We start from the raw sequence: 23,888 nt of genomic DNA on the forward strand, positions 1-23,888 counted from the left end.
GAGTCCAGAAGACGTGTTTCCGTTAAGGAGCTGTTATGCTGGAAGAAATTCCGTAAACGCCCACTGTCGGATTCTGCCAGCGACTGACGGAGCCATGCTTATGGCGTTCCGTTACAGACAGTGGTTTGTGGACTTAGCCAAACACTGAGGGACTAGGAACTTTACGCACAAGCAGCTCAACATCCCATCACAATAGCCAAGGCAAAGCCTGCACAAATTTCCTGCTGCTCCACGCCTGCCAGAGTTGCTAGAAACATTTTGCCAGAACCTTGGGAGCCCTGGGCAATCTCTGGTTCATTTGCTTCATTGCCAAATCAATATTCTTGTTTGGAACAGCGCAAATGTCTTGGAAACGTGGCGGAATTGCAGCTCAGCGCCACGCTAGGAAACCTTGGATTAGAGCAGCAGCAATAGGGAACCATCTTTTATTTGCTATTATTATCTCCAGACTGAGGTTTCACATTCTCTGACAGACAGGCAGCCTTCCGGGAAAGGGGTCCTACCATGACAGAAGTGGGCGTGGCCAAAGTAAAAAAATGGGTGTGGCAAAGGAGGCGACTCTTTCCTTTGAAGATCAGGGCACATTCCAGCCATGCAAGAACCCAGAGATTTTGACACCTACACACTCGCCTGCCATCCAGGAAAGCGAGAGGCATTTTCCCAATTTTGTGGCACATTCCAGATGGGAGGTTCAGAACATGGCCAGTGAGAAGTGTGGCCTGGGGAGAGCCAAGGGCCAGACAGAGAAGCCCACATTAAGCCTTCCTGGCAGGGCCTGATCTCACCTCACCCTCGGTTTAGAACCACCTGTATTACATTCAATAGTCTATGGGGTTTTCCCTGTTGTGCAAGCTTCAGGAGAGGGGTAATATCTCTGGTGGGGGACACACTGTGCTCCTTCTGGGGCAGTTTGTGCACCTCTGGTCCCCACCTGCACTCAGCTCTCACCTGTGGCTCCTAGAAGCTGTCAGCATGCGACAGCGGCCACAATCCCAGGAAATGGCTTCGAATAGCCATCTAAACCAGGTGAGGGCAGCCGATGGGCCTCAAACCCTTAGTGACTTAGGAACTTTCCCTGCATGCGCAGACAGGCTCCGGTGGATTGAGAGAACGAGACTAATCATGGGTCCAGTGGTCAAGAAGGAAGTTTCTGCATGTGCTGTAGAGGGAAGTGAGGGGCAGATGGGGATTGTCCAACCAGGAAGGAAGCCCATCTAGGAGAAGGGAAACTCAGATCGTAAGCCTCCACTGCCTTGAAGGATATCTTCGGGAAAAGAAAAGGCTCAGGAGTAGACACTACACAAATCCGGAGTGGAGTTCCTAAGACAGTTGGATGGTGTCTTGTACAGTGGTACTTCTTCAACATGAGCAGAACGCAAGCCGCATCTGCACGTGTCGTGATTCACCGCTTCTGCGCATGACGTCATTTTGAGCGTCTGTGCATGTGCAAGCAGTGAAACCCGGAAGTAACCCTTTCCAGTACTGAAACAATTTAACCTGAAGCAAACGTAACAAGAGGTATGACTGTACACCTCTGTCCTGCAACTCCTGCAGCCCAGCTGGTATCAAATGTGTTGCTCTGCTTTCCTTTGGACCACATCAGCGAGGCTGAGAGGGGAGTCTTGTCGTCTGGGCAGCCCAGGACCTCCAGACACACTGCCCAGACTTGAACCCCAGAGAGGTTACTTTGGTACTGCTAACGCAGTGGTCTGACTTCACCGAGACGGAAAAGGTCAACATCTCTATTCCACTGGGCTGCTACAACAAAATCAAACCTTGATCGGAATCCAATGAATGTTGGTGCATTGGTCAGGATTTGGCATGGTGTGCAGTGATGCTCACTGGCTCACCAGATAAACAGTATGGTGCGGGTGTGACCTTGGGAACGGGTGCCAATTTGCCAAAAGAGGAGAGTCATCATGGTTGGCAGACCTTTGGGGAGGGGGCCTGAAAGGCTGATTAACCCTGGCCACCATCTGGGGTTGCATATTCCACACTTGCACATAGTCCAGGCATCCCCAAACTCGGCCCTCCAGATGTTTTGGAACTATAATTCCCATCACCCCTGACCACTGGTCCAGTTAGCTAGGGATGATGGGAACTGTAGTCCCATAACATCTGGAGGGCCGAGTTTGGGGATGCTTGACATAGTCCCACTCCTCAGCTGATGGGTGAACACTGTAAGAGCAGCCCTGCAGGATCAGGCCCCAAATCCAGCTTTCACAGAGGCTAACCAGATGCCCCAATGGGAAACCCACAAGTGGGACCTGAGGGCAACAGCCACACTATCCACGCTTCTGAATTCCAGCAGCTGTTATTCAGGGGCACAGGTCGAGGATCACCATTGTGGCTAGCAACCACTGGTAGCCTTATCTTGCCTGAATGTGACCGATCTCCTTTTAAGGCTTGGTGGCCATGAGAGAGCAATATATAAAACACATGCTTACATACACGTACACATCCCACTGCTATCAAAATCGGGGACACAGAAAAAATAGCTGGGCCCCCCCAAACCAGACCTCCAAACTGGAGTTCAACCTTTCATTTTGGAAGATAAGTGCACAGCAACAAAATTTCGGGCAAAGCTCTACCCTGCTGAAACCCCCTCGTGGGAGTCCTTTCCTCGGTTTGGACCGGGCCAACCCCGCTTGCGCCTCCGTTTGCTTAACAGCAAAGTGACGTTCTCTTTTAGGGAAGTTTTTTTAATGTTTGATGTTTTATTGTGTTTTTCCTATTCTGTTGGGAGCCGCCCAGAGTGACTGGGGAGGCCCAGCCAGATGGGCGGGGTATAAGTAATAGATTTGCATTTATTATTATCATTAATAATAATAATAATAATAATAATAATACTTTGCTTAAGTGTTTAAATGCCTTAGTGGCTTCTTTGTTCTTGGCGCTTTTCCCTTTTATTCCCTGGCTTCAGCGGCTGATTTTGCAGGGAGAAACTTGAACGCCAAGGGAGCAGGGGGAAAGAAGAAAAAGAAAGAGATAAAAGCTTCCCCTGTTGGATTTCTGCCTGCCATCCAGCTGTCAGAAAGCGCAGAACCCCCAGAGAGGAGAGGCTGGCTCCCGCCTGCGTTCCCTCCACCGCTGCGTACTCACCCTCCTCCCCTCTACATCGCAAGCCGCTTTTCTTCGCTCGGCTCTTTCCTCCATTCATCCGCCGCTGAAGGCAATTCAAACAGGAAGGAACTTTGGCGTTTTTTCTCTCTCGACCCCTTTCCCCAGACACGTTCTTCCTGGGCCCCTCTAGGAGCCGCAGCTCCTTCTCCTTAACCCTTAGAGAGCCACGCGGAAGAGCTGCGTGCGATGGGCGTGCGGCTTATTATCTCACCCAAAACCTCGTAGAAATGTGTGGAGTCTTTCAGGAGGATTGTAGGAAGATATATAAGCAAGCAAACATATCTGTGGTACATATCAGATATGCAGATGACACAACCTTGATGGCAGAAAGTGAGGAGGAATTAAAGAAACTTTTAATGAGGGTGAAAGAGGAGAGCGCAAAATATGGTCTGAAGCTCAACATCAAAAAAAACGAAGATCACGGCCACAGGTCCCATCACCTCCTGGCAAATAGAAGGGGTAGAAATGGACGCAGTGAGAGATTTTACTTTATTAGGCTCCATGATCACTACATATGGTGACAGCAGCCAGGAAATTAAAAGACGCCTGCTTCTTGGGAGAAAACCTAGACAGCATCTTAAAAAGGAGAGACATCACCTTGCCAGCAAAGGTCTGTATAGTTAAAGCTATGGTTTTCCCAGTAGTGATGTACGGAAGTGAGAGCTGGACCATAAAGAAGGCTGATCGCCGAAGAATTGATGCTTTTGAATTATGGTGCTGGAGGAGACTCTTGAGAGTCCCGTGGGCTGCAAGAAGATCAAACCTATCCATTCTGAAGGAAATCAGCCCTGAGTGCTCACTGGAAGGACAGATCCTGAAGCTGAGGATCCAATTCTTTGGCCACCTCATGAGAAGAGGAGACTCCCTGGAAAAGACTCTGATGTTGGGAAAGATGGAGGGCGCAAGGAGAAGGGGAGGACAGAGGACGAGATGGTGGGACAGTGTTCTCGAAGCTACCAACATGAGTCTGACCAAACTGCGGGAGGCAGTGGAGTGCCTGGCATGCTCTGGTCCAGGGGGTCATGAAGAGTCAGACACGACTAAACGACTAAACAACAACAACAATTTATTTATACCCCGCCCATCTGGCTGGGTTTCCCCAGCCACTCTGGGCAGCTCCCCACAAAATATTAAAAATACAATAAAACATCAACCACTAAAAACTTCCCTAAACAGGGCTGCCTTCAGATGTCTTCCAAAAGTCAGATAGCTTTTTATTTCCTTGACATCTGGTGGGATGGCATTCCACAGGCAGGCACCACTACCGAGAAGGCCCTCTGCCTGGTTCCCTGTAACCTTGCTTCTCGCAGGGAAGGAACTGCCAGAAGGCCCTTGGAGGAGGACCTCAGTGTCCGGGCTGAACGATGGGGGTGCTTGCTTCCCACGGAGGCATCTGATTAGCCACTGGGGCGGGGGAAGAATGCTGGACTAGACGGGCTATTGGCCTGATCCTGCAGCCAGGCTCTTGCTGGGTTTTAATGTTAGGCTAGTTTCTGCACATGCTCTCACATACAAGCCTCTATCTCCTCTCCAGGCAAGCAAGAGGCATGCTCAGAGTTCAAGGACTCGTTCCAGACAGGCGAAATTATCAAGGACTATGTGGAGCAGAGCCAGCGAGGAATTGTGGCCTGGGGGAGAGGTCCAGAGAGCTGCATTCCTCAGGTTCCTCAACCTTGAAGCAAAGCTTTTCCTGCAATTTAATTTCTGTGCTGGAGAAAAAAAGCGCTTTAATTGAATGAATATGTGACTTCCATATAGTCGTGAAGAGCCCTGCCGGGAAATAAAAATCACACTGGTTCCCCTACTTATGGAGCCTCTTCTCTTTATTGCATCCCCCCAAACATACATCCAGAGTCTTAAAAATGGGGCAGGGACCCATTTGTCCTTTGCTCATGCGACTCAAATACACCCAAGTTACGTTCCATTATAAACAGACACCAACGATGCGATGTCAAAACATTAAATCCATTTCATTTTAATGGGGTAAAGGTAAAGGGACCCCTGACTGTTAGGTCCAGTCGTGGCCGACTCTGGGGTTGCGGCGCTGATTTCGCTTTACTGGCCGAGGGAGCCGGCGTACAGCTTCCGGGTCATGTGGCTAGCATGACTAAGCCGCTTCTGGCGAACCAGAGCAGCGCATGGAAACGCCGTTTACCTTCCCGCCGGAGCGGTACCTATTTATCTACTTGCACTTTGACGTCCTTTCGAACTGCTAGGTGGGCAGGAGCTGGGACTGAGCAACGGGAGCTAACCCCATCGCAGGGATTCAAACTGCCGACCTTCTGCCTGGTTCCCCTAAACATTTTGTAAATCTTTGTACTTTTGTCCATTTACTGTATTTATTTTCCCAGATCTGAACTTATAAAATGGTGATTTTCTCGAGTCAAAATGAGAGTACCCCATAACATTTATTTTATTTTATTTTATTTATTTATATTTTTGGGGGGGAATCACTGTATAAGACGCCCCCATGTATAAGACGACCCATATTTTTTTGAACACAAAATTAATAAATCAATATTTCTTGAGCTTTTTTGGGGGGGAGGTTGCCGCCACCAAAAGCTCACCCGCCCACTGCCTATTTTTTTAAAAGGAAAAAAAAACATTGTCTTACACACAGAAAAATACGGTAGTGTTTTTTTTAAAAAAAACAACAACCAAAATATTAAGGGGTGTTGGGAAGCCCTCCAAAACATCCCAATAAAGACTGAGCATGCTCAGTGGCCACGGAATGCTGTCGAGACTGTTGTGGGATGTGGGGTGGAGGAAAATCTGGGAACTGAGACTATGGAATGAAATCCCACTAAGGACTGAGCATGCTCAGTTGCCACGGAATGCTGACTGGTAGCAGTGAAATCCTGGAAACTGGAGAGGTGGAATGGAATGGAGAGGCTTGGCTTTTGGACAGAGCATTTTCCGCACTGCAATGCTTGTTGTAGGCCCCTCTTGTACAGAGTTGGTTCCTGCTTACCAGATCCTTTCTTTAAAATGGAGACATCAGGGACTGACCACTACGTTCAGTGCTCTACTGCTGAGTTACGGCTCCTTCCTCCCCCCAAAAAAGCACAAAACAATCCCTAAACAAGTTCCCAGAAATGATGACATAATGCATGCAGCGAAATCTAGGCATGTCACTCGGATATACCACCCCCCAATCTCTCTGGGATTTATTCCAAAATTACATGTGGATGGGATGAGGCCGTTAACAAAGTTCGTCTTTGTTCCTGCAGCAAAAATTATATAGTTTACAGTGGTACCTCGGGTTACATACGCTTCAGGCCCCATTAGCGAAAGTGGTGCTTCAGGTTAAGAACAGTTTCAGGTTAAGTACAGCCGTCTGGAATGAATTAAGTACTTAACCCAAGGTACCACTGTATTTACAAGGGTGGGTTTCTTTTCACTGATGATCTCTGGCCACCCAGAAACCTTTCTACTGACTGAGCACCAATAATGCTTTGCCAGCACCGTGGGTTCGCTCATGTCTGGCAAGGTGCGCTTTCCGAATGAAGCTTCTACCGCAGTCTTTGCATTCATGTGGCTTCTCTCCCGTGTGGATCCTCTCGTGCGCCACGAGGGTGGACTTGGCACCAAAGCATTTATCGCAGCACGCACATTTGAATGGTTTCTCTCCCGTGTGGTCCCTCTGGTGATTAAGGAGGTGCGATTTCTGACTGAAGCCCTTCCCGCAGTCCAGGCATTTATGAGGCTTCTCTCCAGTGTGGATTCTCTGATGACTGTTGAGATTCGTCTTCTGGCTGAAGGTTTTCCCACAATCCGAGCATCTGTGCGGCTTCTCTCCCGTGTGGGTCCTCTCATGCGCCACAAGAGTTGATCTGCCACCAAAGCACTTCTCACAGTGTGAACATTTATACGGTTTTTCTCCGGTGTGGGTTCTCAAATGTCCAGTAAGGAGGGAGCTCAAGTTGAATGTTTTCCCACAGACAAAACATTTATAAGGTTTATCTCCCGTGTGCAGCCTCTGATGATTCGTGAGCTGGGATTTGTTGCTGAAACTTTTCCCGCAATCTGAACACTTGTGCGGCTTCTCTAAAATGTGGGTATTTTCGTGGGCAATCAGAACTGACCTCAGACCGAAACTTTTTCCACACTGTGAACACTGAAAAGGTTTCTCTCCAGTGTGGATTCTCTGGTGACTACTAAGGTGAGCCCTCTGACTAAAGCTTTTCCCACATTCGGAGCACTTATGGGGCTTATCTCCCGTGTGGGTTCTCTCGTGAGCAATAAGGACAGACTTGAAACTGAAACTTTTGCCGCATTCCAAGCACTTATATGGTTTCTCACCCGTGTGGATTCTCTGGTGTCTTCGAAAAGTGGCGCTCCAACTAAAGGTTCTCCCACACTCAAAACACTTATAGGGCTTGTCTCCTGTGTGGATTCTCTGATGACTAATAAGCTGTGAGCCGGCGCAGAAGGTTTTCTCGCAGTAGGAGCATTTATAGGGCTTCTCTCCTGTGTGCATTCTCTCATGCACAATAAGGTTTGTGCTCCTGCTGAAACTTTTCCCACAGTGAGAGCACTTAAAGGGTTTTTCTCCCGTGTGGATTCTCTTGTGGATGTTAAGGTCCGATATCTGGCTGAAACACTTCTCACAATCCAAACATTTGTAAGGTTTTTCTCCCGTGTGAGTCCTCTTGTGCTTGATGAGATCAGTCCTCCAGCTGAACCTTTTCCCACAAATTTTGCAAGTCTTTTGTCTCTCACCTGCTGGAGTCTCCTGCCAGGCCATGGTTTCATTGAAGCTCTTGCGGAGGTCTGCTTCACTCTCTTGGCTGTCTCCTCTCCAGCTCTCAGGCCTGGACAGACTCTCAAATGTACTGTGATGATCCATGCACTGGGTAAGGCTGGCTTCTCCTTTCCCCGCTGCCGGCCTAGATGGTTCCACTCGATCGAAAAATCCAAGGACACCGTTTTCCTCTTCGTTTTCATGTAGCGTTGCTGTGGCAGAGGAACAATCGTTTCCTGCAAGGAAGAAAAAGAACCACACAACAGGAAAGGTTCTTAAAAAGTGTAATTTAATGTAGAGATAGCTCACCCACAGCCTCCAGACTCAGGAAGGGTAATACTTAACAAAAAGAAAACAAAATAGCTTATGTAGTCTTAAAATATACCATATTTTTTGTTCTATAAGACTCACTTTTTCCCTCCTAAAAAGTAAGGGGAAATGTGTGTGCGTCTTATGGAGCGAATGCAGGCTGCACAGCTATCCCAGAAGCCAGAACAGCAAGAGGGATCACTGCTTTCGCTGCACAGCAATCCCTCTTGTTGTTCTGGCTTCTGAGATTCAGAATTTTTTTTTTCTTGTTTTCCTCCTCCAAAAACTAGGTGCGTCTTGTGGTCTGGTGCGTCTTATAGAGCGAAAAATACGGTATTTTACGAAGAGCTTTGTGGGATCAGGTCAAAGGCCCATTGAGTCCAGCATCTTGGATAGCTCAGTTGGATAGAGAGCAGTGCTGATAATGCCAAGGTTGCAGGTTCAACCTGTGATTCCTACTGGCAAAACCTATTGGTGTTTCGTAACTTTCTGACTAGTTGCAGGACCTTAGCCAGACCAGCAGAGTAAACATAGAGTTCACGAAAGCAATTGGCAACTTGGCTGCAGACAGGATGGATGAAGCAGGAACCAGGAACTTGTAGTTAGGTGTCTATTATATACAGTGGACTATTTACAGGAACAGAACAAAACACGGATCTTTAGCTAGCTCTCTCTTACACGACTCACAACTCCTGAACTCATACTAACACATTCCAGTTAGTAGGCCATTAATCATTGTTCCCATGAGAGAGCTTGACCAATCATAGAGCTGTCTCCATGCCTCTGTATCACCAGGCAGACTTACTCCTTCACATTGCCTTGGCTGTCTGCCAAACCCTAATTGACTCTGTGTGAGTAGCTGCACGTATTCAGATTCCCAACAATTCCTGCATTGTAGGGGGTTGGACTAGATGATCCTCAGGGCCCCTTCCAACTCTGTGATCCCCTTCTCACAGTGGCCAACCCAATGGGAAGCCTACAAGCAGGATCTTGAGATTCCCACAACTGGTATTCCGAGGCCTATGAAAGTGGAGGAATAATAGCAATGGCTTTGTGACTAGTTGTTTTTAATTAGACTGTGGATTTCAGCTGTACTTTATATCTAATTTTACCTGTGCCCTAGGCTCAGGGAGCCTTTTTTCATCAAGCAGTCTTGAAATATTTTGAACAAACAAAGATAGCCCTCATGGCTAATAGCCATATGATGTCAGATTCTCATCATCCCTGGTCACTTGAGAGTGTGTTTTAAGAGAGGAGAACTAGCCCCGCTGTACATCGGGGAGGGCTGTGTGGAGAGAATGTCTTCCTTTAAATTCCTAGGAGTTTATCTCAGTGAAGACCTTACTTGGAAAATAAATACAACCCAGGTGGTTAAGAAAGCCCAGCAGAGACTCCATCTCCTCAGAGTATTGCAGAAGAATGATGTCAATCAACATTTGATGATCTCCTCCTACCGGTCAACAATAGAAAGTGTCCTTTCATACTGCATCACGGTGTGGTATGCTGGTTTGACATCAACTGTTAAGAAGTGCCTACAGAGGGTGGTGAATACAGCACAAAATATTATGGGCTGTTCCGTGAATCCGCTGGATGAAATAGTGGAAGAATGTTGCCTCAGGAGAGTGAGGAAAATTCTCAGGGATGATTCACACCCTGGCTGGCACTTTCTTGATCTCCTGCCCTCAGGCAGAAGATATAGAAGCATGATTAGTCGCACCAACAGGGTAAAGAACAGCTTCTATCCATGGGCTGTTAGGCTGCTGAATGAAAAGATAACAACAGGGCAACTGATTTTTGGGTTTGGTGGGTGTGTATCAGTAAATGAGGGGAATTAAGACTAAGAGAGCTGAGTGGGGGGTGCTGGTGTAATCTCACTGTATACAAGTTGTACAAGTGACAATAAAGTATTTCAATTTCAATATAGGTGTCAGGGACTCAGGAGCAGGAGCACTGGGGAGAGAGGAAATGGAGAGCGAAGGGGAAGAATCCGAGGGCAGCGTAGGGGAGTATGACAGTGACCCGAGAGATTCCATGAGCTTCTCCAGCGAATCAGAAGATTCCCAGAAGGGGGCGCCGATGGTCAGGGCAAGGGGGGTCCCAGGGGGGACGCACCAGAAACAAGGAGCCAGCGGGGAACCCCAAAGCAGCAGCAGGGGATCAGGACCAGTTTCCCCACCAGAGCGTAGTGGGGGGGAAGAGTCACATGTGTCAGGGCCAGCGTCTCCTCCAGCGGGGAGAGGAGATGAGTCAGGGCTGACCACGCCTCCATCGGAGAGTGGGGGAATGGAGGGGAGGTCAGTTGCAGCTAGCCTCCCCGAAGGGGGAAGCAGTGACAGCAGCAGTGAAACGGTCAGGAGGAAAGTTGCTGGCTGGGCGCGCGCGCCAAGTTCAAATGTACAGGCGCGAGGGACAGCAGGAGACCCGGATTGGGAACCAGCTCCTAAAGCCCGCCGGAGGGAGGGGGAAGGCTCAGGGGATTCAGCGTCAGAAGAGTCTAGAAAGGGCGAGACCCCGACGGACAGGCGGAACCAGAGGCGGAAGGAGCAGAGGAAGAGGTGGAGTAAGGCTAGAGTCTTAAACTGGTGTCTGGGGGGAGGAGACTCAGACGGAGCATCAGCGGTCTGAAGTTTGAGACGTAGAGCTGCACGCTGCGACTCTGGAAGTGAAACTGAACTTCAATAAAGACTTCCTTACTTAACAACGAAGCGGCGTTGGTCCTTTGTGAGCTGGGACCTCGGGCAGCTCTGACAATAGGGAAAACATATTCTTAAAATAAGTACAGTCGTACCTTGGTTTTCGAACAGCTTAATTCTCGAACGTTTTGGCTCCCAAATGTCACAAACTTGGAAGTGATTGTTCTGATTTGCAAACTATTTTTGGAAGCCGAACGTCCAATGGGGCTTCAGCGGCTTCCGATTTTCTGCAAGAGCTTCCTGCAGCCAATCAGAAGCCGCGCTTTGGCTTTTGAACGTTTTGGAAGTCGAACGGACTTCCGGAATGGATTCCGTTCGACTTCCAGGATACGACTGTAGATCCTTTTTGCACAATACACGTGACAGCTGAATGGGAGCTCTTTATCAAGAGACAATCTCTCTTTAAGGAACGGTTGCTGACTGGTAGGTTGCTGTAGCTAATAAGATGCTGGAAAGAACAGGTCGTGACCCGATCCATCTTTGTTCTGAAGCAGCAAGAACCAAAATGATCCATCCCAGCACTTCTGAAGCCAGCTGTAATTATTACCTATTATTCTGACTAGTACTATTTCTACAGCAACAAAGCTCATTCATGGTGATCTGAGAGTTAGGTCAGCAAACAATCTAAAAGCGATCTGATACCCACTTGAGAGAGCGGTTGCTGAACAGCTTGGTAGGTTTCTGGATGAAACATCGGCTCTGGATCCATTCCAGTCCGGCTTCCGCGCTGGTCATGGGACCGAAACGGCTCTGGTTGCCCTAACAGATGATCTTCGTAGACAGCTGGATCGAGGCAGGTCGGGGCTGCTGATTCTTCTAGACTTGTCAGCAGCCTTCGACATGGTCGATCACGAACTCCTGGACCACCGCCTTGCCAACGTGGGGATCCAGGGCACAGTCCTTCAATGGCTGCGCTCGTTTCTCTCTGGTCGGGGACAGAGGGTGGCGCTTGGGGGGGAATTGTCATCGCGCCACTCCTTGGTGTGTGGAGTGCCTCAGGGTGCGATACTCTCCCCAATGCTTTTCAACATCTTTATGCGCCCCCTCGCCCAGCTTGTCCGGAGTTTTGGGCTGGGCTGCCATCAGTATGCCGATGACACCCAACTCTATCTGTTGATGGATGGCCATCCTGACTCGGCCCCAGACACACTGATCAGATGCTTGGAAGCTGTGGCTGGATGGTTACGTGGGAGCCGGTTGAAGTTAAATCCTTCGAAGACAGAGGTCCTCTGGCTGGGACGGAGCGATATGGGATTGAGGGGGCAACTCCCATCTCTTGCGGGGGTGCAATTAGTGCCAGCACCGTCCGTTAAGAGTTTGGGTGTAATCTTCGATACCTCCCTCTCCATGGAGGCGCAGATTGCAGCTATAACAAAGGCGGCATTTTTTCATCTCCGCCAAGCTAAGCAGTTGGCTCCTTACCTCTCTCGCCCTGACCTAGCCACTGTGATCCACGCGACGGTCACCTCCAGACTGGATTATTGTAACTCGCTCTACGTGGGGCTGCCCTTGAGACTGACCCAGAAACTCCAGCGGGTGCAGAATGCCGCAGCGAGACTCCTTGCGGGGTCTTTGCTGCGAGATCACATTCATCCGGTGCTATACCAGCTGCACTGGTTCCCGGTGGAGTACAGGATCAGGTTTAAGGTGCTGGTTTTAACCTTCAAAGCCCTATACGGCCTAGGACCCTCGTACCTACGGGACCGCCTCTCCTGGTATGCCCCACAGAGGAACTTACTGTCTTCAAATAAAAACATCTTGAAGGTCCCAGGCCACAGAGAGGTTAGGCTGGCCTCAACTAGAGCCAGGGCTTTTTCGGCTGCGGCTCCAACCTGGTGGAACGCTCTGTCACAAGAGACAAGGGCCCTGCGGGACTTGACATCTTTTCGCAGGGCCTGCAAGACAGAGCTGTTCCACCAGGCCTTTGGTCAGGGCGCAGCCTGACTCCCTCCTTTGGCAATCTTTACAAAACTTTAGTTTATGGTTGCCATCAATTTTGATTTTAATTAATTTTTATAATGTTTTTATAATGTTGCACTACTGTATTTTAGTGTTGTTAGCTGCCCTGAGCCCGGCTTCGGCTGGGGAGGGCGGGATATAAATAAAATTTATTATTATTATTATTATTATTCCTCCGGACTCTCAAGTAACAACAATACTTACTGACTATCTCGTTGGCCTTGACGCACTCCTGCTTGCTCTGCCCAGAGAGGCCCACATCCGATGGAGTCAGCTCTTCTTGGGGGGAATTCAGGGATTCGCCCTTCCTGACTAGCCCTCTGTACTGTAACAGAGAGAAGATGCTGCCTTATATACCAAGCAAATTTACATGCAATGAGAGGCAGTGCAGTGTAGTGCAGTGGTTAGAGTGTTGGACCAAGATGTGGGAGACCAGGGTTCAAATCTCCACTCAGCCATAAAGCTCTGGTTCTCCTGAAGCCTATGACCCTGTTTCTGGATCACTGCTGGATACAGGGATCAGGACAAGGGGCTAATAATAATAATAATAATACAGTAATAATAATAATAATACTCCACCCATCTGACTGGGTTGCCCTAGCCACTCTGGGCGGCTTCCAACATATATAAAAATGTAATGTTTTGTCTATTTGTTTGTTTGTTTGTTTGTTTGTTTGTTTGTTTATTCATTCCACTACTGCGCCTGTGTTTTGTTAACCCAAAAATGGAAAACGAGCGAGGTCCCAACAAAAGAAGAATGGCAACTTAAGCTGATGGAATATGCGCAGCTTGCAGACTTAACATATAGAATAAGAGAACAAGAAGAACATACGTTTAAAGAAGATTGGAAAATGTTTATTGAATATATGGGGGGAAATTGTGTGCACCTGAAAACGTGGCAGCGTTAAGATAAATTCAACAGTGTAAATAAGTTTTGATGGATGTCAGAATGGAATACTGAATGGCTTTGTTTATGTAAAATATGCTGGGATTTATGGTATGCAAAATGAACCATGGAAAAACAAGGGAAGTCGTTGATATTGTAAGGATGTTTAAATGAGTATCTAAAATTGTGAAACAGAAAATCAAAGAAAAATTATATAAAATAAAAAATAAAAATGTAATGAAACATACAACATAAAAAAACTTCCCTATACAGGGCTGCCTTCAGATGTCTTCTAAAGGTTGTAAAATTACTTATCTCCTTGGCTCAGGGATCGCATAACTCCAACATCTCTCTAATGAATGTAGAGACATCCTAAAGAAAAGTGGGACATTCTGAGATCAAATCAGAAACCGTGACGACTTCTGTAAATCCGGGGCTGTCCCTGGGAAATAGTAACACTTGGTCCACATAGCTGTCAACTTTTCCCTTTTCTTGTGAGGAATCCTATTTGGAATAAGGGAATTTCCCTTTAAAAAAGGGAAACGTTGACAGCTATGCACTTGGAGGGTCCATGACTGAGTATATAAGGGGTGAGAAGATCTTTGAGGTAACCACGTTAAATGAAACTAACACACTCACTCGTTCCTCTAGCTTTCCATCCTCTTCCTGCCCTAGCAGGAAGTCCTCGGCCAGGGCCACCGCCTGGGCGCAGGTCTTTGCGCCGCGATCCCTGACCCAGCTCTGCATCTCCGGGGACAGGATGTTCAGGAGCTGCTCCAGGACCACCAAGTCCAGGATCTGCTCCTTCGAGTGCCTTTCCGGCTTCAGCCACTGGCGGCAAAGGAAGGACAGTCGGGCGCAAACCATGCGCGGCCCGTCCCCTTCCCGGCAGCGCAGTTGCCTAAAGCACTGCCGGGACACATCCCCGCTGTCCGGGATATTGTCCAAGTTCTCTTCCTTCACCTGTGCAGCATCTGCCATGGCGGCGGCTTCCAAGAAGCCACAGGTCTTCTGCCCGTCAAGGCTCGGCGGGATCAGAGTTTCTCGTCTGGACCAGCCCTCCGAGGAAGCCATGTGTGCTTGGGTGCCCATGGCCATGCTGGGCGCTTCCTCCAACTGCGGGTTCGCCCACTGCAAGTGAGGTGACTCCACCGTCTTCAGGAACTCTTGCCACTGGGCTTCCCAGTGCTGCGCCAACCCCTCGTCCGGCTCCTCTTTGACCTGCCCTCGGTTTCGAAATTCACCCCCGTTGACCTGAGAAAGGCTCGTTTCCTCCAAACTCTCCCTGAAGTTGAAGTCCTTTGAGCCTCCAGTCTCCATTTTCCTTCTTGGCAGTGTTTTCCGCTCTACAGGAGTCTGGGAAGAGGAGCCCAAGGGTGTTTCCTGCTTGGCAGCCATTTTGTCTTGGGCTGGTCCCCACTTCGTCTAAAGCTATCTCTGCCCTTTCACCCTCCGGTTCCCATTTTCTTCATGGCGTACATAGCAGGCGAAACTAGTCTTTGGTTTCCAATCCATCCGCAATGTTTTGCAACAAGGCAGTTATGCAGAGTTTGTCGAGTCCTCTCAGCAAGCTGAAGCTGCTGCGTCGAATGCGCTTGTGGTTGAATGGAAGCTACCTAAGGAAAACAATAAGAATAAGAAAAATTTATTACTTATACCCCGCCCATCTGGTTGGGCCTCCCCAGCCACTCTGGGCGGCTTTCAACAGGATATTAAAAACACAATAAAAGATCAAAAATTAAAAACTTCTCTAAACAGGACTGCCTTCAGATGTCTTCTAAAAGTCAAGATAGTTGTTTATTTCCTTGACATCTGCTGGGAGGGTGTTCCACAGGGAGGGTGCCACCACCGAGAAGGCCCTTGGAATGGAATGAGGGGGAACACATGAAAGAAAAAAGGCTCTGTACATGCAGTTTCCAAAAGCTGCTTACTCAACAATCGAAGGCCTATTTAACAAAAAATTGTCTATTTATTATGGCAGGTGTGAGGAACTTCTTTTTCCGCAAATTATTTTTATTAATTTTCCAAATTATTACACATCAATTTAAATTAATTTAATACAATTTCTTAAAATCAGGTTTCCTGCTCCTCTTCCGAACATATTATCATCTTCATTTCCTCACAGTGCCACATCATTTCTTATTTAGAGTCCAGCTGACATCCTTCGCTTGCCGTGAGGGGAACTTCTGGCCTTCCAAATATTGCTCCTCCATCAACCCTTATTTATTAAGCAGGGGGCAGCAGAATTTCTAAATCTGGGCACTCTAGACTGTAACTACAGTAAGCCTACAATTTGCATAAAATTCGGCTTTACACACTTGGCAAAAATATATATATATAAAAATTAAAAGGGGACTGGTGTCTGGTAAAAACGAGTTTTGTCACTTCCATCCGCCATTGAACCCAAGGTGTTTTGACTATACACAATTTGGGCTTTAGGCGCAATCCCCGGAACGTAATTCCTGCGTAAATTGTGGGCTTACTGTATTTGTGGGATGATTTCAATCACGTATCAGCCAATTCCCGGGCCCTAGGGAAGTCAGATTATCCTCCACCAGGGCCAGGGCCTTCTCAGTGATGGCTCCGACCTGCTGGAATGCTCTGTCCCAGGAGACCAGGGCCCTGCAGGATTTAACTTCCTTCCACAGGGCCTGTACGACAAAACTATTCCGCCTGGCTTTCAATTTGAACTTAGCCTGATCTTTTATTCCCCTTCCTTCCCTCTCCCTCTCCTTTTTATGAAGATTACCCGCTCTGGGATCCCACAGCTAATTCTCCCCTGGTCTCCTCGCTGGCCCAAATAGGACTAATTTAGCCAGCTAGCCCTGGTGATCATCTAATGTTTATTGTATGGATTTCCCCCCTAAATCGATTTTTGATACCGTATTTTATGCTGTTTTTTGTAGCATCAATTAAGTGTTTTAAATTTGTTGTTAGCCGCCCTGAGCCCAGTTTTCTGAACCGGGAAGGGCGGGGTATAAATAAAATTATTATTATTATTATTATTATTATTATTATTATTATTATTATTATTCCAGCTGTACAAAGCTGACTGGGAGGTCTGGCACAACAAAAAACCCTTCTCCAAAAGACCAGACTTTTCTGCTGTAAGCGATGGGGAAAACGCACAGGAAAGTATGGCACGACACTTGCTTTGAACCAACCACCCTCCCTGCAAGCAGATCAGAACAAATGCCCAAATGTTGTTGTTACTAATAATAACCTCCCTGCAAAACTGAGCAGGGTGGGTGCTCCATAAACAGGTGGTCTAGAGCACTCTCAAGAGAGAATTTGACAGCTGGAGTCAGGGAGCTCCTGCATCTATTTTTAACATCAAAATAGTACTAATAATTGAGACACACACACACCCCCCCCCAACCTGGCTGCCCGCCTCTCTCTCCTGCCCCTCCTGGCAATGGGATCAAAACGGTTAAAAACTGCAGTTCACCTTCTACCACAAGCCTTGCTCAACTCACAGCCTTCTTGCCTTTCTGCTAATGCAGCCGCTTTCCTCGCTGCTGCACACAGCTGCATATATTCCTTTTTCCATTCATTTTTGGCCTTGCTAGGAAGCTCTGCTCGATCTGTTCAACCCTTTGGCTTGGCTCATACGGTAAGCATGTCATATGTCCTATCCCCAAGGGCCCACCCTGTTCCTGGAAGTCTGGAATTTGGTTTGGCTCATTTAAATTCTGAATTTTTAAAAAAAGACCAAATTATAATCCAAATTGTGTGTGTGTGTGTGTGTGTGTGTGTGTGTGTGTTTTATTTTAATTGGATTATGATTGCATATGTTAATTGGATGTTTTTTATTGGAAAATTAATAAAAATGATCAAATTCTGAATTTTAAATTGCTATAACCCACTCTGGGACCTGCTGGCCAAGGACGGGTAATAAAACAGTAATAATAATAATAAGAAGAAGAAGAAGAAGAAGAATAAAAATAATACTGTATTTATGTATATGTTTATAAATGCTAGTCGCTTGGATACCTTTTGGTAGCAAATGACTAATACATTTTAATAATAAACAATAACATTTAAAAGTCTCCAAGTGATTAACATTTAAAAACATACACCTAAAAATATTCTCTCACATCTACATCAATTCAGTGTTGCTATTATTGTTGCTGTTGCTTACCTTCTGCTGTGGATATCTTTCTCACAGGGCAATCCTCTGTTTATGTCTTTGCAGATATTAAGTCCCCTTAAAAACAAAAATACTTCCAGGGGGCTTTGAACTTGAAAAGGTTGCAATTGACAATATTTCTCTCGTAGCCCAGTCCTGTCCATCCATGTTTACTCGAGTAAATCTCAGCTGTTTTCAGCACCGGGTCTTGTTCCTTGTTGCCTCGCTCGATTGCACGGCTTTCTGCACGTGCTCAGATGCTGTGTTACATCACCGCCGTTGCTGGTTTTTTTTTTCTTTTCCCACTTAAATGGTTACTTCACACATTTTCTTTCTGTGCTCAGGAATTTCTTGATCCCTAGCAAAAATTAATCCTGCTTGTGCACCCAACAAAGCCGAGACCAGGGACAGGGTCACCCAGTCCTGACCCCCTCCTTGCCATAGCTGTCAACGTTTCCCTTTTCCCAAGGGAAATTCCCTTATTCCGAATAGGGTTCCTCGCAAGGAAAGGGAAAGGTTGACAGCTATGCTACTCGCCCCGCTCCCTCCATCACCCATTGCGCTAGAGCGGAGCGACAGCTCGTGTGAATGGCCCCTTTAAGAGCCGGGATCAATAGAGTTCCGGGTGCTAGAGAGGACCAAGCAGGTTTTTTTGGGGGTGGGGAGGGCCCTTTCCTTTCCTGTCTGATGGAGAGGAAGCTGCACATTCTGCATGGCTGCAAGGAGCAGCAGAGGTGAGAGCCTTTTGCGCAGGGAGAGAGGGATCAAAGGGGAGAAGCAGGGGAGGAGCATCAGCTAAAGGCGCTAGTCCCTTTGAGCCAGGCTGAAGATGCATCATGGGGGCAGGGCTCCTGTGCCTTTATTTTTTTAGGGGGGAAAGGGTTACCAACTAAGCCAGCCTTTCTCAACCTGTGGGTCCCCAGATGTTGCTGAACTACAACTCCCATCACCCCTAGCTAGCAAGGCCAGAGCTCAGGGATGATGGGAGTTGTAGTCCAACAACATCTGGGGACCCATAGCGGTAGGAGAGGGGGAGGGGTCTCGCTTTCTCCTTTTAACAGACCTTTGACATGCAGGAGTCGGGAGATGAATCCTTTCATTGCAGGGAGAGAAATATTGCATGCCGCAGATCATGCTCCCCTCCCCCCCCCCCGTTCACACTTTGGCACTCAGTTTCTTTTTATGTATAAATTTTGTTTTTGCATTTTCTATTTTACATAAGCAAATGAATAAAATACATAAATATATAATACCTTCTGACACCCCCCCATTGTGGATCTTAATGTAATGATTTTCCCTTATTCATCTCTATCATAACTCTTATTTTTAATAAATCCTTTGCCTAGTTCAAATTTTTACTGCAAGTTTTCTGTCAATCCTGCCGATGTATGTAGTTGTTTACAATAGCTTTTCAAAAAAATTATAAACTTTCCCCATTCTTTATTAAAGACCTCCTCTTCCTGGTTTCTAATTCTTCCTGTAAGTTTTGCCATCTCTTTGGCACTCAGTTTCAGAGATGCACCAAAATATTTCATTTCCAGCCTTAAAATCATAGAATCTTGAGTTGGAAGGGACTCCAAAGGTCATCTATTCCAACCCCCTGCAATGCAGGAATCTCAGCTAAAGCATCCATGACAGGTGGCCACCTGACCTCTGCTTAAAAACCTCCAAGGAAGGAGAGTCCACTACCTCCTGAGGGAGACCGTTCCACTGTCCAAACAGCTCTTGCTGTCAGAAAGCTCTTCCTAATGTTTAGTCGAAATCTCCTTTCTTGGAGCTTGAAGCCATGGGTTCGAGTCCTACCTTCCAGAGCAGAAGACAAACATGCTCTCTCTTCCATGTGACAGCTCTTAAGATATTTGAAGATGGCTCTCATATCTTTTCTCAGTCTCGTCTTTTCTAGGCTAAACCTACCCAGCTCCTTCAAGCGCTCCTCATAAGGCTTAGTTTCCAGACCCTTGATCATCTTGGTTGCCTTCCTCTGCACACATTCCAGCTTCTCAATATCGTTCTTAAACTGTGGTGCTCAGAATTGGACACAGTATTCTGAGTGTGGTCTGACTAAGGCAGAACAGAGTGGTACTATCACCGTATTTTTTGCTCTATAGGACGCACCGACCATAGGACGCACCGGACCTTAGGAGGGGGAGAACAGGAAAAAAAGTTTTTTTTCTTGTTCTCCCCCTCAAAAACAAGGTGTGTTCAAGGTGCGTTCAAGAGCAGGAGCTTGTGGGGCTGGTGCTGCGCTCCCCGGGCTTCGGGCTGCAGGCAGCTATCCGGGCTCCGCAGGCTTGCGGATAGCTTCCTGAAGCCTGCATTCGCTCCATAGGACGCACACACATTTCCCCTTCATTTTTGGAGGGGGAAAAGTGCGTTCTATAGAGCGAAAAATACGGAACTTCCCTTGATCTGGACACAATACTTCTGCTGATACAGCCTTACCTGTCTCTCCCCTTCCACATTCTTGTCTTCCTCCTCTCCTGGTCTGCCCCACAGAGGACCTAAAGGTCCATGAATAATCATAGTTTAGAGGTCACGGGCCCTAAGGAAGTCAGATTATCCTCCACCAGGGCCAGGGCCTTCTCAGTGATGGCTCCAACCTGGTGGAATGCTCTGTCCCACGAGACCAGGGCCCTGCAAGATTTAACTTCCTTCAGCAGGGCCTGTGAGACAGAGCTATTCCGCCTGGCTTTCAATTTGAACTTAGCCTCATCTTTTATTCCCCTTCCTTCCCTCCCCCTCCCCTTTTTATGAAGATTACCCGCTCTGAGATCCCACAGCTAATTCTCCCCTGGTCTCCTTGCTGGCCCAAATAGGACTAATTTAGCCAGCTAGCCCTGGTGATCATCTAATGTTTATTGGATGGATTTCCCCCCTAAATTGATTTTTGATTTTATTGTTTTTCACATTTTATACCGTATTTTATGCTGTTTTTTTGTAGCATCAATTAAGTGTTTTAAATTTGTTTTCTGAACCGGGAAGGGCGGGGTTTAAATAAAATTTTATTATTATTATTATTATTATTATTATTATTATTATTATTATTGTTAGAGAAAAGTGCCCTGCTGTCAGTCATCTGGAAAACCACCAACTCCCGAAGATGCCCTCTGCTTCGTCTGAATGGGGAGCTTGCCCGGCGTTCCCCAGGATGAAGCAGTTTCGTTGACATACTCCGCTGAGGAATTGCAGCAGGACTGAAGGCTTGGACTTTGATAGCGGACTGAGAGAGGCCTGAATCTTTGCTTGGTGGGTTTTGGGTGGGACGAACACAAAAATGGCTACGGAACAGGAAGCGTCGGCAACCCTGGGCCTCTGTTTCCAGTCTGCGCCGGAGGATGTGGCTCTGCCCCTGGTGGACCCAGAGGGTCAGGATTCGGCAGCAAGGTTGGAAGGGCCTCACAAACTCCACCACACTGACCTTCGTGGGGAAAAAGAGGACCTCCTCAGCTGCAGTGGGGAGCAGGCGGTCAGAAGACCCAAATGGGGCAACCCACCACTCCTGCTTCCTGCCCCTTGGGACGTCACAAAGACTTGCCTGCCTTCCTTGGATGGGCTGGCCGATCCAAGCAGAGAACAGGCCATACAACTCCTACCAGGCCACGGTGGGGAAGCCAAACCAGCCTCCAGCTGCTTGGACTCTGAGGTGGGCTACACAGACCCCTTGGGGGATCCCTCGGAAAAGGGTGCCGTCGCCATGGAGGCGCAGCGGTTGAACTTCCGCCACTTCCGCTACCAGGAGGTCGAGGGACCACGGGAAGTGTGCAGCCAGCTCTGGTTCCTTTGCCACCGGTGGCTGAAGCCGGAGAGGCACACCAAGGAGCAGATCCTGGAGCTGCTGATCCTGGAGCAGTTCCTGGCCATCCTGCCGCCGGAGATCCAGACCTGGGTGAAGAGAGGAGGGCCCGAGAGCTGCGCCCGGGCGGTGGCCCTGGCCGAGGGCTTCCTGCAGGGACAACGGGAAGCTGGGAGTTGCGGGGAGCAGGTGAGGTCAGATCTGTCCTGGACAAGACTTTAGAAAATGGAAAAACAGAGCGAAGGAGAGTTGGCTGCTCCCAGATGTATTTTATTCCACTGATCCATCACTTCCCATAGAATTGCCGTATTTTTCGCTCTGTAAGATGCACTTTTTCCCTCCTAAAAAGTAAGGGGAAATGTGTGTGCATCTTATGGAGTGAATGCAGGCTGCGCAGCTATCCCAGAAGCCAGAACAGCGAGAGGGATTGCTGCACTCCTTCTTGCTGTTCTAGTTTCTGGCTTAGCCATGCTCTGTCTCTTCCCCCACCTCCTGTGTGCGGCTCTTGGGGGCTTTTCCCCGAGGAGGGAGAAGGGCAACCTGTCAGTGATGGGCTGGCCTTCTCCCTCCTCGGGGAAAAGCCTGCAAGCGCCGCACACACGCTCCACGCGGCTCGTGAAAGGGAGCACTGAGCAGAGCCTGGGATGCATACAGGCTCTGCTCAGCGCTCCCTTTAAAGAATAATTTTTTTCTTGCATTCCCCCTCTAAAAACTAGGTGCGTCTTATGGAGCGAAAAATACGGCAACTCTTTTTCTTATGCATTCATGATGATTTGTGCTCTGGAAGGTATTAGGGCGGTGACACACAATTTGCCTTACGGGTGGTTCTGTGGTCTAAACTACTGAGCCTCTTGGGCTCGCCGATCAGAAGGTCGGTGGTTCGAATCCCTGCGACGGTTCCCTCATTGCGATAAGTGAGGTTACAGGGAACCAGGCAGAGGGCCTTCTTGGTAGTGGCGTCCGCCCTGTGGAACGCTCTCCCATCAGATGTCAAGGAAATAAGCAGCTATCTTATCTTTAAAAGATATCTGAAGGCAGCCCTGTTTAGGGAAGTTTTTAATATTTAATGCTGTATTGTTTTTAACACTCGATTGGAAGCCGCCCAGAATGGCTGGGGAAACTCAGCCAGATGAGCGGGGTGTAAATAATAAATTGTTGTTGTTGTTATTCCTTTTAAGCTCATCCAATCAGACTCCTGTTTCAAGTACTGTGGTACCTTGGGTTAAGAACTTAATTTGTTCTTAACCTGAAACTGTTCTTAACCTGAAGCACCACTTTAGCTAATGGGGCCTCCCGCTGCCGCTGTGCCACCACCGCGCGATTTCTGTTCTCATCCTGAAGCAAAGTTCTTAACCCGAGGTACTGTTCCTGGGTTAGCGGAGTCTGTAACCTGAAGCGTTTGTAACCTAAAGCGTCTGTAACCCGAGGTACCACTGTTCAGGACTTCTCTTGAAGAATCCTGGGAGCTGTAGTTTGTCAAGAGTGCTGGGAACTGTAGCCCTGTAAGGGGGTGGTGAATTCTGGGTGTGTGTGGGGGGGGGGGAGTCCTGTGCTTTAAGTGCAAATACACCAGTCTGGAGGGGCCATGAAATCAGTTTTTAAAAGATGTATTTATAGAGGAGGCAGCAATGCTTCTGAACACCAGGTCCTCATTGGCCCTGTGATGGAAATCCTCGCTTCTCTTTTTTCCCAGGGGTTTTACCAGCAGGAGATGCCTGTGAATCCCCTTGAAGCTGATCAGGCTCCTTCAGAGACAGGAGAGAAGCAGCCTGGTGCAGAGGTGAAGCAGGAGGGCAACAGGGGTGGCCGCTGCATGGGTAGGTGTGCTGATAGGGCACGTTGAATTTTCCAGCTTTCAACGCCCCCCCCCTCCAAATCAGGGGTGCTAAAAAGTTGTAACATGACTTGGGGCTTCAAAAGATATTTTGGTGGGATTAATGTAATTCAGTTTTGCTTGCTACGCGAAATGTGTGTAAAATGGCATAAAAAATACTAAGTACTTGCGGTTTTATTATATATTAATATTATTTTTATCATTTAGTATCATTTAGCATTGCGTGACATTTCCAACCAAATTACCCACGATTGTTCCTGAGATCAAGAAGGAGGGCTTCCATCTATGTTTGCAGACCACCGGCTGCCATTTTGATTCAAGATGGCACCACAAACGTTTCATAACTGCACTGTTTTTAACCCGTGGTTTAAAAATGGACCAGATTTTATGTGTTTGTTTGTAAGAATCCCTGAGCAGC

General features: G+C 47.8%; 3 protein-coding genes across 5 annotated transcripts in view; 1 reads left to right on the top strand and 2 right to left on the bottom strand.

Annotated features, from left to right (window-relative positions):
- LOC310758180 (uncharacterized protein) overlaps positions 1-18,508 on the bottom strand; it is a 31,039-nt gene extending 12,531 nt beyond the window's left edge. Inside the window, exons 1-4 of the mRNA XM_083604108.1 lie at positions 17,856-18,508; positions 14,354-15,330; positions 13,033-13,153; positions 6,557-8,103 (exon numbers count right to left, since the gene is read on the bottom strand). Of these exons, the coding sequence (XP_083460234.1) occupies positions 6,557-8,103; positions 13,033-13,153; positions 14,354-15,112 (2,427 nt within the window). The 5' untranslated portion in view covers positions 15,113-15,330; positions 17,856-18,508. The remainder of the gene's footprint in view (positions 1-6,556; positions 8,104-13,032; positions 13,154-14,353; positions 15,331-17,855) is intronic.
- LOC310756746 (uncharacterized protein) overlaps positions 1-23,888 on the bottom strand; it is a 1,375,527-nt gene that overhangs the window by 562,204 nt on the left and 789,435 nt on the right. The gene's annotated exons all lie outside the window — the stretch shown is intronic.
- The window catches only part of LOC310756716 (uncharacterized protein), a 68,921-nt gene continuing 55,816 nt past the window's right edge, over positions 10,784-23,888 (top strand). For 2 of the 3 annotated variants that reach the window (XR_014544965.1, XM_083601333.1), the window contains exons 1-3: positions 18,529-18,577; positions 20,895-21,825; positions 23,330-23,453. Coding sequence is in view for 2 of the 3 variants with exons in the window: in XM_083601333.1 (XP_083457459.1) it covers positions 21,118-21,825; positions 23,330-23,453 (832 nt within the window). In the remaining variant the exon portion in view is untranslated. Of the gene's footprint in view, positions 10,796-18,528; positions 18,578-20,894; positions 21,826-23,329; positions 23,454-23,888 lie in introns of those variants that run through there. The other variant, XM_083601334.1, reaches the window with a different exon arrangement.

Source organism: Podarcis filfolensis (genome assembly GCF_964270895.1).
Source record: "Podarcis filfolensis genome assembly, chromosome: 2".
Classification (NCBI taxonomy): Eukaryota; Metazoa; Chordata; class Lepidosauria; order Squamata; family Lacertidae; genus Podarcis; species Podarcis filfolensis.